Source organism: Paramisgurnus dabryanus, chromosome 14, assembly GCF_030506205.2.
Source record: "Paramisgurnus dabryanus chromosome 14, PD_genome_1.1, whole genome shotgun sequence".
In the NCBI taxonomy this organism is placed as follows: Eukaryota; Metazoa; Chordata; class Actinopteri; order Cypriniformes; family Cobitidae; genus Paramisgurnus; species Paramisgurnus dabryanus.
In genome coordinates, this window is record NC_133350.1 from 28,927,828 (window position 1) to 28,945,501 (window position 17,674).

Here is a 17,674-nt window from a genome sequence, read left to right on the forward strand (position 1 = left end):
TCATCTAGCACTGGCAGTTCCTGTCTGCCATCACGTGTTTGTTTGTCGCCCTCTAGCGAATAGATCTTTGGAAATCCCAAGTATATATCGCTGCAGCCCGGAGACTGGAAATCTAGATAAGAATAGGCTTGATCGACTTCATGCGGCGCCGCAAGAATCGACAGCCGTGTGACGTCAAAGTATCGCAAGAGCGAGACGAAATATGATTTCTTGAATCATTCTCGCGGTACTTTGACGTCATCCGGCTGTCGGTTCTTGCGGCGCCGCATGAAGTCGAACAAGCCTAATAATAGAAGTAACTTTTTATTGTTGCAGTGTATGGTGTGAGCACTGACAATCTGATGAATCCCTTCTTGACAGCCCCCAAAGAAAAGTATGACATAAAACATTCTAAAACATATATTTTTTTTTCAAAACATATTAAATGATACAACATACAGATATAATGCATTGTTAGCATTGAAATATACGTTTTTCCATTATATTGTTAGATCAGTTCTCCACGCCAGACTATATTTAGGATCCAGCCCCAGATGACAGATCCTGCCAAAAAATATCAGTAAGCCTACTTAGCACAGCTGTTGATACCAAAACAAGCGTTTAACAGCTCTTCTGTCGGTCAAGAGGTTGATCGATTAAAGGTAGAGAAGAGCAGAAGCAGAAGACAAAGTTTAAAAGAACAGTTTATTGAACATTCTGTTGCATATGTCTCAACTTCATCTCCCCAGCATAAATTCAACATTGTTATACCAAAACTGCTTAACATCCCATAAATCTTGGGCTTCCATAAACATTTCCCTTATCTCTATTTATACAGACAAAACAGCTCATGAAACCCCACAAACGTGTGATTTAATGACAATGAAAATGCATAAGCAAGGAAAAATTAATAAAAAGTACAAAATATAGAAATATGATAAATGAATGAATAAACAATAATATAATGATAAAAAATAATCAAATAATCAAATTGATAATAATAATAAATAATCAATCATATGGATAACTAATGATTATAAAATGATTATGTAAATAAATGATTAGAAATAAACTAAAGAACACAAAAATAAAAACATTTTACACGTGAGGATCTAAGGAAGGATCCATCAATAAAACAAATAAAATTAACAACTATGTGAAGTCTCTGTTGGTGAGTATCATAGGAGCAACTAGAGACCAGGTGTACAACATGAGACAGACCCAACTGGATGAGATTTTTACCCAAACCACCGGCCACTTGCTTGTTACTGCATTGGAGTCTGCATCAGGACTGAGTAAACAATAAATAAACAGAGTAAATCCAAAGGCAAAAGAGCATAAAACTGTAAAATATGTATAGATTTTTTTTATAAAAAATTAAATGGTGAAAATGACACTTCAGTTACATTATTTACATTTGCCATTTCCTTAACTTGATTTAATATGTAACTTAAATACATACTTTAATGCTTAAAAAGTAAAAAACTAAAATAATCAAATTGATTATAGTACTGGCCGAAACATCCATATTTATTTTTGGTACACTCTTAGAAAGGATGTGTTAATTTTTTTACACATCTTTGTGTGTTAAGCTTTTAACACATTATGTGTAATTTTAACACATTATGTGCCATTTTTGTGTTGAAGTTGTGTTAAAAGTAACACAAAATGTCTTGTTTCAATAACAACACAGTGATGGGTGAATTCTGGGACAACGCATTTAGTGAGTCATCCCACATTCAACACTAATGTGTTGTTTTTAACACATTCGTTCTAAGAGTGTATCTTTATTAAAATACTAACAGAAAAACTGGAAATATGTACACAAAATAATTTGCAATCCTGAGGGACATTCCATAAAACAATCGAGACTTTGCTGATGTAATATGGCTGCAGCAGGCGTAGTGATATTACGTAGTGCCCGAAAATAGTCCCCTGCTATTGAAAATAACCAAGGGGACTATTTTCGGGCAGTGCGTAATATCACGTACGCCTTCTGCATCCATATTACATCAGCAAAGTCACTGATTATTACACCAGTTTGATAGTAAAGTTCCTAGCCATGAACACAGGCACAATGCACATACACAATCTTTATATTAATCTCTATCCTGGCTCTAACTTTCATTTTCTACCTGACGGATTGTGACTATGATTTCATCATCCTCATCACTATGATACCTCATCTTCTCTTTCATCATCTGCCAGGGCTTTCTGTGCTTTAATTTTTTAAGTAAAAAGGTGTTGATTCATTTCCTGCATTAAATCATATGTGCAGATATAGTATGTGAATTAGTATTCTTATAAATGTATTTAAAAAAGTGCAAAATGCAAATACATTTTGATAATTCTATCTTGAATTATTATTAGTATGTTCTTTTTTCCTTAGAAATAAACTGTACTGTATAGTTATAATAAACTATATTGTATTGCAACCTAGTATTCCTGATATGGCCTAATTCCATTATGGCACAATGTTGCTGTTTTTGTAAAAACATGCAACTTTTTTGTAATTTTCTATGACACACTTAGTGATATATAATGTAAAATTGTTTTAAAAACTTATTTAGATGCAAATGAAAGTGACTTATATTTTTCATTAAAAATTTTTGCATTATAATTGTACAATATTTATTGTTCAGATGGGCACCTTAATTTATTTAAACATAGTAAAATAGGCAACACAGTATGATAGAGGATTAGAAAATACCAGTGGCGGCCGGTGACTTCTTATTTCGCTCGATGCGAAGTTCGTCACAACATGTATGTAGCCCGTCATGTGTGTTTTGTAATTTCAAAATATGTGTCCTGCGTGTCGAGTTAAACTATGTGCATCACATGTCTTGTCAAAATAAGTGCCTGCTGCAGACGCGTCTAAAAGGGTTTATGATAAAAGAGACGCTTGCGTTTGCCAGATACTTGCATAATCTCATGTGTAATCAGAGTTTAGTGTTAAGGGAGTGTCTTGCGTGTATTTTATGAACGTGAGCGTTATCATAAACGGTTTTGACGTGTGTGCAGCAGGCACTTATTTTGACAAAACACGTGATGCACATGGTTCAAATGACAAACACATATTTTGAAAACACGAGCAACACACATGACACTGCAAACATTTATTTTGAATTTGCGCCCATCGGATGAGCAGTCACGAGCCACCAATGGAAAATAAACTTTATAATTACAAATAATAACAATGCTGCAGCCAGCCACTGACCTGTACCAGTTTGTTAGAGTCATCATGATGTAGAGTGATGCCAGGAACAGCATGAAGTGAAAGAAGGCGTAACTGTATTGAAGTATGTCTCTTTTATTGTCCTTCACATGCTTTTCTGTCAAGACTTCTTCTGCTCTCTCAGGACTTGTGGAGATTTCTTCTAGTATGGTGGTGTCTTTAGCAGCTAAGGTTAGTTTATTAACTTGACTGGTGTTGGAAGATCGTATACTGTGAAGATAAAGAATACAAACACTACCAGACAAAAGTTTAAAAACACTTGATTGAAATGTTAACTATGATCTTAAAAATCATTTAATCTGAAGGTGTACGGTTAAATGCTCGAAATTACTTTTGTAGACAAAATATAGCTGCATGCCAAACAGATTAATTTTGGTTATTAGATTTTTTTATTTTAAAATATAATTTTTTAAATAGATGACATGGACAGAATATTGAAGGAATAGCCATCACTAAGAGCCCAGATTAAATGTGAACTCCCTGAATATTCCCTAAGGAGAAACTTCAAGAAGCTTCTTGATAAAATTACGTTTGAGTATATTTTTGCAATTTCTAATCAAAGAGTGACTGCACTTCAGATGATAAGATATTACAGTTAAAATTTATTTTGGATGCTTTTAGTCACCAACATAATTCCCAACGTTACATTTGTGCTATTACATAGTTTTGCCATATAGAGTAAGGGCCCTATTTTAACGATCTAAGCGCATTGTCTAAGGCGCACAGCGCAACGTCTAAATGGGCGTGTCTGAATCCACTTTTGCTAATTTAATGATGGGAAAAATGGTTTGTGTGCCGAGCGCATGGTTGAAAAGGGTTGGTCCTATTTTTTTAATGAGTAATGGGAGTATTTTGGGCGTAACGTGCAATAAACCAATGAGAGTCTCAGCTCTCATCCCCTTTAAAAGCCAGTTGCGCTGGTGCTATGTCTAATCCCTATTTAGATGACGGACTTTGTAAACTGAAAAACTAAGCAGAGGAAGAAGATCCCGAGTTTAAGATTAATGTTAAATAATTGTGTTGTTTTTCACTTGTATTGAAATTGTTATTTTTTATTAAAACCTTTAAAACCCGTTCTCTTTTAGTCATGGAAGTAAAAAAGCAGGCTTTTAATTGCTTTAAATGTATGGCTATCCAATATCATCAAAAAATAATTTACAAGTATGTAAGAAAAGGTTTATTTGTAACAAACAGGAGATAAAGAATTTACAAACGGCTCTCCGCACGTTTCAGCACTTGGACAGCGTCATAATTTTTTTTAAGCATTACTTAAAAATGTTTCTCATCTCACCATATCCACAGGTACAGAGTCATCATATACAATAAATCCGTGAGGTAACATTAAAAAAAACATTTTAAAACAGATGCATTAATTTAAAGCAAAGCATTTATTTACTTACCAGGTTGCAGGTGAAGCAGCTCTTTGTGTCTTCTAACGTCTCATAATTTGTCCTCATTTATGTCCAAGAGACTCAATAATAACTTTTACATTCAACATTTAATCTTTCATATTTAAAAGCGTTTTCGTAATGTTGCACATTCATGTATGTGATAAGCAAACCCGCGTTGTTCTAGGCGCATATTACTAATGCGCTCTTTAAATAACAAAAAACATATTGTGCCATTGACTTTAGAGCAGGTTTTTGTTGGTCAATGGCGTAGTCTATTTTAGTTGCCTCAAAATAGCAGTGCGCCAACAATGTGCCTGAACACACCTTGTTTTCAGACCTGAACGCCCATGGGTGCAAAAGTGGGCGCAAATGCATTTGCTATTTAAACAACGTGGTGCTAAACGTGAAAATGATAAATGCGCAGGGTGGAAAATAGCAAAAGTCACTTGCGTCGCACATTGCGCTGCATTGCGCCGCATTGCGCCGGGTGTAAGATAGAGCCCACCGAGTTTCTAAATGTTTGGCCAATATTGTGTGTATATGCTCCTTGCCGGGGGACACCCTAATTACCACACAGCCCCAGCAGCAGGATCCACCTAAGCCCCACCCCTCCTCCCAGCGGAAAACACTCGGCTGTTCCATAGGAGATCGCTTTAGGACTGCTTCATACTTGTCACACTTTAATATTTCAGATCACCAAACAAATGAAAGTATTAGGCAAAGATAACACAAGTGAACACAGCATGCAGTTTTTAAATGAAGGTTTTTATTATTAAGAAAAAACAAAATCAAAAACTACATGGCCCTGTGTGAAACATTAAAGTGTGACAAATATGCAAAAACATAAGAAATCTCACACCACTGTATGTCTTTTAAAACTTAAAGGCGATCGGTTTCCTTAAATGGATTGGAATTAATTTATCAGTTTTTACACTGTAGAATATTAATTGTAGTTTATATCATACCTGGAATACAAAATGCAGAGAATAGAAATAGCCAGACCGACGATGCTTTGAGCATCCCACCACTTCAGGTAAGGGGCTGACTGCACAGTTTCCTCTGTGTCTACAATGATTACAACAGTCTGGTTTTCAATCTCTGCTGAGGAAACTGTGAATGAGGTGCTCTGCTTGAAGATGCTGAACAGACTTGGGTTGCATGCGTGTTCTAGAGAGACAAAATATTGGCACAAATCAAACTTACATAACATGATTAAGTAATTATAATCAACATTGTAAAAGATCAAAAATATATGCAAGCAATAAGTTAAAGGGGTCCTATTATGCTTTCTTTCTTTTTTGGCTTTAGTAAGTGTAAAATGTTAAGCAATAAAAAGGTTCTGCAACGTTAAACGCTGCAAAGTTCACTGAAATGAGAGGTCTTTTTCAGTCGTTGTTTTCTAGAGCCTATGCTTCAGTGTAGGTTTGGGAGCCTGCAGGTTCTCCCACCCCAACCTGGAGCATAAACATTGCATTAAGTTATGAGGAGCTAGACATTGTTAGTTTGGAGGTTGGGGAAATGGAGGAAATACAACTTTCTCCCCCATTAGGAGAACCTAATAGAGATGTCTAGATTTCGAAAATAAATGAATAAATAAATAGCAATTCTCTGCCAGAGTACTTAGCTTTTTCACTATATTAGGATATAAAGATGTAATAAAGTTAAGACAAGTTTTTACAGCAATCCACATTTCCACTATTATGGACTAGGTGGTGCTCTTACCCACCTTGTTAAACACTAGAGCATTTATGGATCCAAAAGCAGTAAATTCTCTTTTTTATCATTAGTCTCAATCTGATCTCTAACAAAAGTCCTTTACAAAATCACAGTTATCTTAGCTTTTTGTTCAAAATTTTTTTACAACACTCAGCATTCATAATACGTCACTGTATTAAGCATGCATAAACGTAGTTTACTTAAAAATACAAACATGTACATACAGTACATGTTACTCACATATTATTGTAACACATTTGTTGCTGAATACAGTGTTATGCGATATCAGCCATTAATATGTTTTAAGCAACTGACCAAATGTAATAGCATGTAAAAACTTCTCCAGGGCCCCCAAAACGCCCTCAGACCCTAGAGGTTTAAACAAACAACTTTCTTGCAGTGAGAGCATTTTTTAAGATCTGGTAGTTTTGATTTACTATATATTACAGCGGGGAAAATAAGTATTTGACACATCAGCATTTTTATCAGTAAGGGGATCAAGTCAAATATTGAATTCATACAAAGAACTCAGAACATTTAAGTATACAAGTTGAGTCATAATAAATAAAGTGAAATGACACAGGGAATAAGTATTGAACACATGAAGAGAACAAGGTGCAAAATGCCATAGAAAGCCAGGAGATCACCTGACATCTGTCAGTATTGAGACAGAAACTCTCTCAAGATCTTTGTAATCTTATTGTTAAAAAGCATTTTGATAGGAATGGTTATAGGCACATTTCCAGAATGCTGAATGTTCCTGTGAGCACGGTTGGGGGCCATTATCCAGAAATGGAAAGAGCATCACTTCACAATAAACTGGCCACGATCAGGTGCTCCATGTAAGATCACTGTCCGAGGAGTCCAAAGAATAATCAGGAGAGTTCTCCAAGAGCCAAGAACCACTCGGGCAGAACTTTAGGAAGACCTTGCATCAGCAGGTACTGTTGTTTCAAAGAAAACTATAAGCAATGCACTGAACCGCCATGACATCCATCCACTCTCACCACGCAAGACTCCATTGCTGAACAAAAAGCATGTTGAGGCTCAGTTAAAGTTTGCGAAAGAGCATTTGGAGAAGCCTGTGGATTATTGGGAGACTATAGTATGGTCAGATGAAAGCAAAATTGAACCTAATATTTGGCTTGATGGCTACCTCTGGTGGAAATTTTGTGTCAATAGCCCACTTAGAAATCCCCTTACTGATAAAAATGCTGATGTGTCAAATACTTATTTTCCCCGCTGTATATATCAAATGATCGAAAACAAAAGAAGTAAAACAAGAAATTTGACTCCTCATATAACGAAATCTAATTAATTTAATATAATAGTAAAAACCTCATATGCTTACCAGGCTCACTGGTCATGGCTGACCAGGTAAGGTACATGGTGTACAAAGTCATGATGGATGACTGAAGAAGACCAGATCTAGGCTGGTATTCCTACAAAAAATGTGATACTTCTTAGACTGCAGATTTATATGCTCACTTGATCTGTATACCATTTTCCACTAAAATTCACACAACATTTAAATTACCTGCACTTTGGGCAGTACTGACAGAGCAGAAGCCATGACACATAATAACAAGTTGAAGGTAATAATGAATTTGTTGAGAACACATCCCTCCGCCTGCGTGTAGATGCAATAGAAAAGAACTGCAGCCGTACATGACAGTGTGTAGTTGAGGACCATAACTGATAACAAAGCTAGAAAAGCATGAAAACATAGTCAATACAATAAGAACGATAAAAAATACAGATTTAATTAAGATATAGTTAATTATAGTTTAACATTATTATACCTACCTATATACCAATATTTTGTATTTTCTTTCTCCATTTTATCAACCCAGGACTCATTCCATGAGTGGGCAAAGTCAATGAGAAGAACCAGCTGGATTAGAATAAAGCAAAAGGCCCCGCAAGTTCCAACAATAAACCACACTTAGAAAAGAGACAGAAATGTATGTTGTCATATGTGTGCTAAAACATGTACATATACAGTTGAGGTCATGTACATATACAGTTGCCCAACTTTACAGTAGAAAATAATATGTTTACAGCCTTGTCCAAAAAGTGTTTTTGGTCTGTATAGCTAATTTTGCCCTTCATGACAACTGTGAGGGGGGTGAAGTGTTTTGTAACTCATTTGTTTAAATAATATTAAGCCTTAAACTTCTGCATAATTAAGGGCGTGGCCACTCGAGTGAGGGGTGAACGGCCACTGCTGTCACTAGAATCGAGCTAGGCGGGCCGGGCGTGGTTTCAGCAACCAGCCACCTCAGCTTCACCCATGTCCCCCCTCTTTACCTATTTTCGGTTTTCCGCGGCCAAGATGGCAACGGGAGGCAACGCCTACTTTAAGCATCAAAAACGATCTTCACAAACCAATGGGTGACGTCACAGACACTACGTCCATTTTTTTTACAGTCTATGATAGATACACATGCAGAGGTGTCAAGTAACGAAGTACAAATACTTCATTACCTTACTTAAGTAGAAATTTAGGGTATATATACTTTACTGTAATAAACTTTTTTTTAATAAACTTCTATTCTCACACATACTATTTGGGGTGTTTTTTTACTAAAGAGGACACCAGAGGGCACCCATTTGGCCAGCAGCAGCCCTTCTCTTAAGTTTGACTTTTTGCACCATTACAATACTTATAGGCAACTAGTCATAATATCTTCTGCTCCATGAAATACATGTTAATGCTCAGTATTACACATATAGTTCTATAATGTATTTGCATTGTACTAATGTGTTAATTTTTAATGGGCATATATGTGGCTGAAACAGGTAGCTTAGTGCAAATCTTTTAACATTAACATTTTAATATAACACTATACCAATGCTAGTGCTGGTTTAGCTGGTGCTGATGCTGGTTTGGTGCTGGTTTAGCTGGTGTTCACTAGCAAACCAGTACTAAAACACAGCATATGCTGGTCTTGCTGGTATGCTGTTTTTTTCCAGCAGGGTTTTAAAACCAGTATTTTGACACATTTACTTGAGTAAAAAGTGTGAGTTGATACTTCAACTTCTACATAAGTCTTTTTAAACCCTAGTATCTATACTTCTACTTGAGTAATGAATATGAATACTTTTGACACCACTGTACACATGAAATAGAAGTTCCACCCCAAACTCAAGCCATTGGCACAGACACCTCAAAGTTTTATGATTGGCTTATAGATTCTGTTTTGCCTTTTTATTATAAAACCTTATATTCCTATACGATTCCTATTATGCTGCAATCTGTTTCAGGGATCTACACAGCAAAATCACCAGTGTTAAATACACCGCTGGTACAGACCTGGAGGTACAGTTCTCATATATACACCAGCAGTGTACATTTAACACTAGTGATATTGCTGTTTAGGAACAAATGTTTGTATGGTAAAAAAAGAGCCTACAGCGTTGAAATATAGTATGGATTTACATATATTGTCTATTTTGCAATGTGGCTCATAAAATTACAATTATTAGCAAAACATTCAATTTATAAAATTCCTACTTCGGGTGAAAGGCTCCTCTGGAATGTAGAAGGCACCAACAATTACTGCAACCATGGTTCCAATTTTTAAACACCAGAAGCTGATGAAAACATAGAGATGAGATAAATTAAAATTAGGGCATAAATTAATCTAGATTAATCTCATACATATAAAAGTATTTTTTTTTGCCTAATATATGAGTTTGTGCTGTGTGTAAATATTATGTATATTTAAACACACACACACATACATATAAATACATTTAAGAAATGTATTATTTATATATCAATTTTATTTATATATAATATAGAATACATAAAAATATAAATAAATATACACATCTAAATGTTTCTTAAATACATACATGAATGTATGTGTATTTATATATACATAATAATTACACACAGCACAAACTCATATGTTATGCAAAAAACTTTCATAACCTGTGAAATAATATAGTTGGAGGAAATATATTCAACTGGCACTTTATTAGTTACACCTGTTCAATTGCTGTTTAACACGAAAATATAATCAGCATGTCATCCGGCAAGTAAATCAGGTTTAAATGTCAGGAGTTCCAATGCGAAGCGGAGTGCCGTTACACCTTGGGTGTGCATTCACTGATTCTTGGGAATTTGGATAAAACAGGTTTAAATTTTGAAAAAAAAAGTTAGTTAAATTACAAAATCTGAAGGTATATCATTATAGACCAAGGTCTTGGCAGTTCAGCAATTTACTGGTGCAACCTCCCCTGTTCGTATTTTTTTCATAAAATAGGCGTTTTTCCAGTTATTACTCATACAACATTTACTTTAAGCCTAAATAGAATAAGTAATGATTTTTTTATTTAATAAACATATTTTTGTATTAATAGATACTATTAGTTTAATAACTTAACAGCACTGAAGAAACATATTGTAAGCATATTCATTTAAAACAAATAAAACTATGTCTGACGGTGGTGACAATAATCTGACGGTGGTGACATTGGCCTCATTATTCCAAAATGTATACAACTCAAGTCAATGGCTTCTTGCTTAAACTTTATGTAAATATTTGGTCCAAAAAATAACAATCCTGAGCACTGTGATGAACAAATATCAAATCATAACTTCCTAAAATACAGAAAACCTGACAGAAAAGACAGAAAACCTGACGGTGGTGACATCTGACGGTGGTGACAAAAACGTAATATAGATTAAAAAAAATAGATGAGTTGTTCACATTAGCCATCTTGTTTCCATTCTGTTGCTAGCTACTTCAGAGCTCTTCTTAAAAATGATACATTTATTTCATAATCTAATCTAATAAATATATAAAGATGACAGTTTTGACATGTAATGGTTGTCACAGTAGCAGTGTCCAAAAAATATGAAGAAGTTAAAGAGAAAATATCAAACATACAGGAGCTTGAGTGATCTTGAAGCATGCAGTAGAGCTGAAGGTTTGAAAATGGGGTCCTCAGGAATGCAGTTGACCCTGTAGTTGTCTGATTTTATTGCTTTTTATAAATATCTGACGGTGGTGACGAATATGTGGGACACATTTTGAGCAATCACAAAATAATTGTACATATAATTCAAAACTCATTGTTTGTAGCTTTTAATACATATTACAATGTACTCTTTCATGTGGTAAATATATTATTCAATTCAATTATTACTTTTGGCTTTTTTAATCAAGTTGAAATAATTATCTCTTAACCGAGGATAGCTGATTTTGTAGGCAATGGGCCAGCATATAATCATTAAATTAATAAAAATAAAAATCAACCTATAAAAGAACCTTACATATGTGCAAAGGACCCCCTGATTATAACATTGATTCTTTTTCTTCATGAAAATGTTATTATTTTCCAACAGAATTAGCACTTTTCTTAGTGGGACATGTTTTTGCCAAAGTTTCAAGAATCAGTGCATTATTTTCAAGTAATTCAAAGGACAGGAGTCAATTTTTCCACCACGGTTTCCACAAACATGGCTCTGGTGCCTATTTTTAAGACATTTGACAAGTTAGGTGTGCAGTTATCAGAAATTAATGCATACCCACGGAACATTTCTCAGTCAATCAGAATAAAGCATTCAACAGACCCGTGGTATAAATTGATATATTCTCAATTGTTTCCACCAGATTTTGTATAAAATAATCCTCCATCAATATTGTATTGTAATAATTGCACATGCACACAATTTTACTATAAAAAAAATGCATATTACTATTAGGTCAGTTAGAGTCTCATGTGTAAAATCAGCCCACACACATTATGATTAATATTTCACAAACGCCTAATAAGTTTAGTGTTTTACAGCCTCGTGCTGTTGTTTTCGTATGATGTTCTCCTGCACCTGTCGGCCACTTGCAGTTCTTGTATATTTTTGCATCTATTTGATTAGATATAACATTTCTAAATATAATAAAATGTTTTATTTTATTTTATTTTATCATTGTTAATAAAATACTAGGACATTTCTATATTATTGGGCCAGTTTAGGGATTCAGCCATGTTTGATATACAGTACATTCTGGGTCGCTAAAGACCAAAACATTTAGGGCTAATAATGATTGACAAAACATTCAAGCATTTAAGGGTTAAAGGCACTTTATGCTAAAGACAAAACGAGGTCGACCCCAATAATAGCAAGGAGTATCTAATAATGTAACCAATGAGTTTGAAAAATCTAAGTCAAATAGTATAAATGTTATTACTGTTGCGATTTCTTAAAAGCTGTTTAAGAATATACAAATTAGAAAAATAATAGATCAAACCATGAAAAGAATATGTAGTATATTTCAAATAAGCAACAGTTGCACTTTCTCATTTTTAGAAATATAAGTCAATGTTTTAATATTTGTCTAACCCATTTTGTATTGCAGCTCTGAAATCTTGGCTGTTTCTCACGTTGATCATGAGCAGAGAGAAAGTGAAGAAAAACAAGCTCATGCCACAACAAATGCGATACACAGCCTTATACCCAATGAAAATCTCACACTGGACAGTAGCCTCCATTCCGGGGGTAATGGACCCTGATCCTCCCTTACAAAATCCAGGTATCTGAGAAAAAAGATATTCTTTATAGGTTTTTTTGCTATTACACATAATAACCCATTTCAAAATTGTACAACATCAAAATATAGTAAATTATTGTTATTATTTTGTCTTGTGTACTATTGTATATGTAAACATCTGTTATGTTAAATAGCTTATTTAGGACAGGACTAGATAATAAGATGCCCTTTTAAGGATCATTATTTAAAGAATTTAACTTTTTAGTAAAATCCAGCATATTCTACAAGGGGGTGTAAAGAATTGGGTAGGGTTGCACCAGCAATGTGTAAGTTCTCGCTTAAACTGGAATGTAGAGTTCACACTAGTGGCTTAGTAACTAAAAGCTACTTTTTGTACTTAATTTGGTTGCACCACTTCTTAAAAGAAATATTTCACTTTCTTAAAAAAATCCAGATTATTTAGTAGTGCATAGGTTGTAATTTAGTGTCCCTTTCGTTGCAACTAGGCTAAGTTGTAACTTATGCCAGAGCTGGTGCAACTGCCCTCTGATAATTAATGATGCTACTAATAAAATTTCACTTACTCTTTTGAGTTGCTGCTCAAACCCAGGTGACAACATAACACAAGCAATGATGGTGCCAAGCAGTAAGAGGAAGGCATACATAATTCGGGTTACAATGGAGTTCCTGATCTGCGGGAAGCATCTGCACAATAGACATGTTGCGCTCTTGCAAAGGCAAGAAACCTTTAAAAGAATCATTAAATAAGGTCAAGTCAGCCATGTTCACAAGTACAAGCTTAAGTGTATAATATACATTGGCCCGGTCTACAGACAGGGCTTGAATTAACTTGTGACGTGGCAACATTTTCTAGTATATCGATGACATGTCTGTCTCATAATTATTCAGGCTGCGTGTTCTAGTCCATTGAGAAGAAATTTTGATTAATTATTCATAATAGCAATGGTGTGTGTTCCCTGCAGGCCAGCGAGGGAGTGGGGGGCTCGGAGCAATCACACTCGGATATGGTTCTGTATAGTAAAGTAAAATGTGAGTGCGGCCTGACACTACACCCTTTAAGAAAACATTGTAGTTAAGAGAGGCATTCATGGGTCGCAAGTGTGTCTATGGTGGAACAGTGTAAATATGTGGACGATTTCAGTACATACTTTTATTGCATAGTTTCAGTTGGCAAAGTGGGATACAGGCTCGGTTTGTTTGCGTGAGTCTGGTTTGCCATCAACTACAATTTTTTGGGGGGAAAGCTTAGAGGGGAAGGTGAACTTGGACCTTGCTCATCAAGACAGTTTGCATCTAGGCAAGGATGCAGTATCATGTCCTGAGGACTTTTCCTTATATTCAAATACGGTATTATCATTTTTCAACTATAAAGGTTTTACTTTACTTAAATATTTATTTTATTTTGTTTAATTATTTCTGTAATACCGCTATTCTTAATAAATATTATTATTCTTAGTAAATATGTAAGAAATAAGGTACGAGAGGCTGTGCTGTATCGTGAATAAGTAACGTCTGAAGGGCGTTGTTAGGCACAACGCTAAGCGGAGTACCTGCAACCACTTCAGCCGTTACTTATTCACGATACAGCACTTGCCTCAAGTACCTTATTGCTTTTATAAAATGGTTACCACACAATATTAAAGTAAAAAAATTAGTGCAACTTTCATGAAGTTAAATCAATAAAAAGCATTCCTTCCACTAGAAAAAATTGTCCCTGACCATGAACAAAAATGTGTTCCAATGTGTAATATGCATGAAAGCTCAAATAAAAACAAGAAACCGATATGTGTGGTTGCTAAGGGTGTTGCTAAGGACGCAGTGATAAACAGAACCGTTGGGTGAAGCGGTCATAGCCGTGTTTTATCGTGAATAAAGCACACCTATTGACCAATAAGAATCAAGTATTGGAACTAACCGTTTTATAATACTATTTGTTAACTAGATCAGAGTTAAGCAACGTTGGTCTTGGAGTGTCACAGTCCTGCAGAGTTTAGCGCCAGCTCTAATTAAGCACACCTGAACAGTGGAGGCGATAAAACACACAAACTTTGTGCTGAACAGCCAAATATGAACAAATCAAATAACAAAATACTATTGCGATTAAAATAACAACACACGTGTAAAAGTAAAATCAATTGAAATCTTGTTTAATACGCACATGAAGGCAGATTAATGCAGACTCTATTGTCATTAGATTTTGTTTTACCTCAGATAGACAACGATCTTGTGCTCTTCTATTACACTTCGGTAACCCGATCTGACACACACGCACGCAAGCACATACACGCACACAGATAAGTGACATTAACCTCAACAATAGGCAGCATGAGGCGTGAGAGTACCGCAGCAGGTCACAAGAGTTCCGCGATTCGTATTGTGGGTTGTGTACTGAGATTGTTCGGTTCAGTTTGAAATATCGTTACACTCCTTGTTCTTTTTCGATCTAGTCTTCTCGTGTCCTCACCTTACGTCAACTGTCAAAGGCCGGTTACAATGCTCAAGAACACAAGTACGGAGAATGCATGGAGGTACCAGGATGAGTTATTGATATCAAGGTTCATAACCTGCTTGAAGTCCCATAAGCCATTGCGGCAAAATGATGGGTGAGGAAGGAGTTGCTACTCATAACTATATTTTAACGTGTATTTAAAGACCTTAGAAGGTTGACAAGCACTGTCCCAAGCTATTAAACCGGCTTTGGAAGATGTTAAAGGTGATCTGGAGAAGAGGGAGAGAAGCGCAGCAGTGGTGAGTTGCAGATGGAGTGTGGAAACCAAAAGAGGAAGACTCCAAAAACATCAGCCAGTTCCGCAACATCTCGCTGCTCATTGTTAAAGGGAAGATTTTCTTCAGCATCGTAGCTAAGCGACTGACCAAGTTCCTCCTCAAGAATGGGTATATAGACACTTTGTGCAGAAAGGTGGCATCCCAGGCACACCATGATGTTTAGAGCACATGGGCATGGTCACACAGCTCCTCAGAGAAGCAAGGGAGAACAATTGAGACCTAGTGGTGCTGTGTCTAGATCTGGCCAATGCCTACGGCTCTATGTCCCACAAACTGGTCCATGAAACCCTTGGAAGGCACCATGCCCCAACCTTAGTAAGAGAACTCATCCTGAACTACTAAAGCGACTTCAGCCTGAGAGCCTCCTCAGGATCAATTACATCAGACTGGCACATATTTTGGAGGGGGGAATTATCACAGGCTTACCCACCTCAGTGATCCTGTTTGTGATTGCAATGAACATGTTGGTGAAAGCGGCTGAACCAAAATGTAGGAATCTGCCAGCAACCAATCCGTGCCTTCATGGACAATCTGACAGTGACCACTGAGTCAGTGCCTGGAGGTAGGTGGATTCTGGCAGGGCTAGAGAGGGTGATGGGATGGGGAAGGATGCCATTCAAGCCAACAAAATCAAGATTCTTAGTCTTGAGTGGTGGACAAGTTCCAATTTTCCAGCGCAAAAACACCAATTCCTACCATCTGCAAGAAGCCCATCAAGAGCTTGAGGAAGTTCTTTGACAGCAGCCTCAGGGACATAACCTCCATTAAGAATATTTGTGAGGAGATGGAAGGATGGCTTAAGGATGTTGACAAGTCAGGCCTTCCAGGTAAATTCAAGGCATGGATCAACAGGGGATTCTGCCTAGGATACTGTGGCCATTGCTCCTCTATAAGTTTCTGATCACGACAATCGCAGAGCTGGAAAGAAGAGTTAGTGTCTATCTTAGGAGATGGTTAGGACTGCCAAAAAGTTTGAACAGTTTCACCTCATATTGGAACTCTGGCAAGTTTACACTCCCCTTAAAATCCATTCAGAAGGAGTTTAAAGTCTCATATGTAAGAGAGGTGCTACAACTCCGTGAGTCATCAGACTCCAAGGTCGCTGGAGCAGGGGTAACAGTCAGGACCGGCAGGAATTGGAGAGCAGAAGATGCAGTGGATCAATCACAGCTACATCATAGTATACTGGTTGGATCATTGGCTAAAGGAAGGGCTGGACAAGGAATTTAGCTATCCACAGTTTTCACAAGGCTCAGGGGGAAAGAGTGGAAACTGGTCCAGCACGAGGTAAGAGCATCCATGAAGGAGGAGAGCACAAGCAGAGAACTGCAAACGAGACAACAAGTTCCCTGGATGAGATGGGAGCAAGTTGTAGAGAGGAAGATCACACTGTATTAAGTTCCTAGTCCAGGCAGTCTATAATGTCCTTCCCAGTCCATCTAATCTGCACTGCTGGGGCTTGGTCGACTCACTGGACTGCCCAATTTGTGCCCGAAAGCTCTGGGGGAAGGCCGATACCAATGGCGATAAGAACAGGTTCTCAAGATCATCACAGAGACCATATGCAGTGCCATCATGAGCGGATGAAGGTCTAAACCCCGGAATCCAACCACCTACTTCATTAGAGTGGAGGAGAAACCGAAACCAACATCTAGAGCAATATCAGGGTATCTCAACAGTGTACAGGACTGGCAGCTGATAGCAGATATGGGCAGTTAACTCAAGTTCCTGCAACATGTCGCTGAAACCACTCTCAGGCCTGACATTGTACTGGTGTCAGAGGCAACGGAGAGTCTTGTCATGCTGGAGCTTATAGTGCCGTGGGAAGAGTGTATGGAGGAGGCCTTTGAGCGAAAGAAGGAAAAAGACAGCAGTTTAGTCAGCGACTGCCACAGGGAAGGCGAGGTGCTTGCCAGTGAAAGTCAGATGCAGAGGCTTTGCAGGAAAACCTCCTGCAGAGCATATAGGCTACTGCACTCTGCATCACAGGAGAGTGGAAGAGAAAGGCTATCTATAATAGCACAGAGGCAGCAGGAAATGCT

The 17,674-nt window shown here is 36.8% G+C and overlaps 1 protein-coding gene across 1 annotated transcript; it reads right to left on the reverse strand.

The window, feature by feature from the left end:
- Positions 1-1,118: 1,118 nt before the first annotated feature.
- Positions 1,119-17,369, reverse strand: serinc3 (serine incorporator 3). Its single transcript, XM_065242058.1, has 11 exons — positions 17,317-17,369; positions 16,926-16,981; positions 13,409-13,566; positions 12,677-12,870; positions 9,839-9,918; positions 8,128-8,265; positions 7,859-8,028; positions 7,673-7,763; positions 5,571-5,772; positions 3,197-3,424; positions 1,119-1,270 (listed from the first exon to the last, which is right to left on the reverse strand). Exons 1-11 carry the CDS (start codon positions 17,367-17,369, stop codon positions 1,132-1,134), a joined length of 1,509 nt encoding a protein of 502 aa, XP_065098130.1. The 3' UTR covers positions 1,119-1,131.
- Positions 17,370-17,674: the final 305 nt, after the last annotated feature.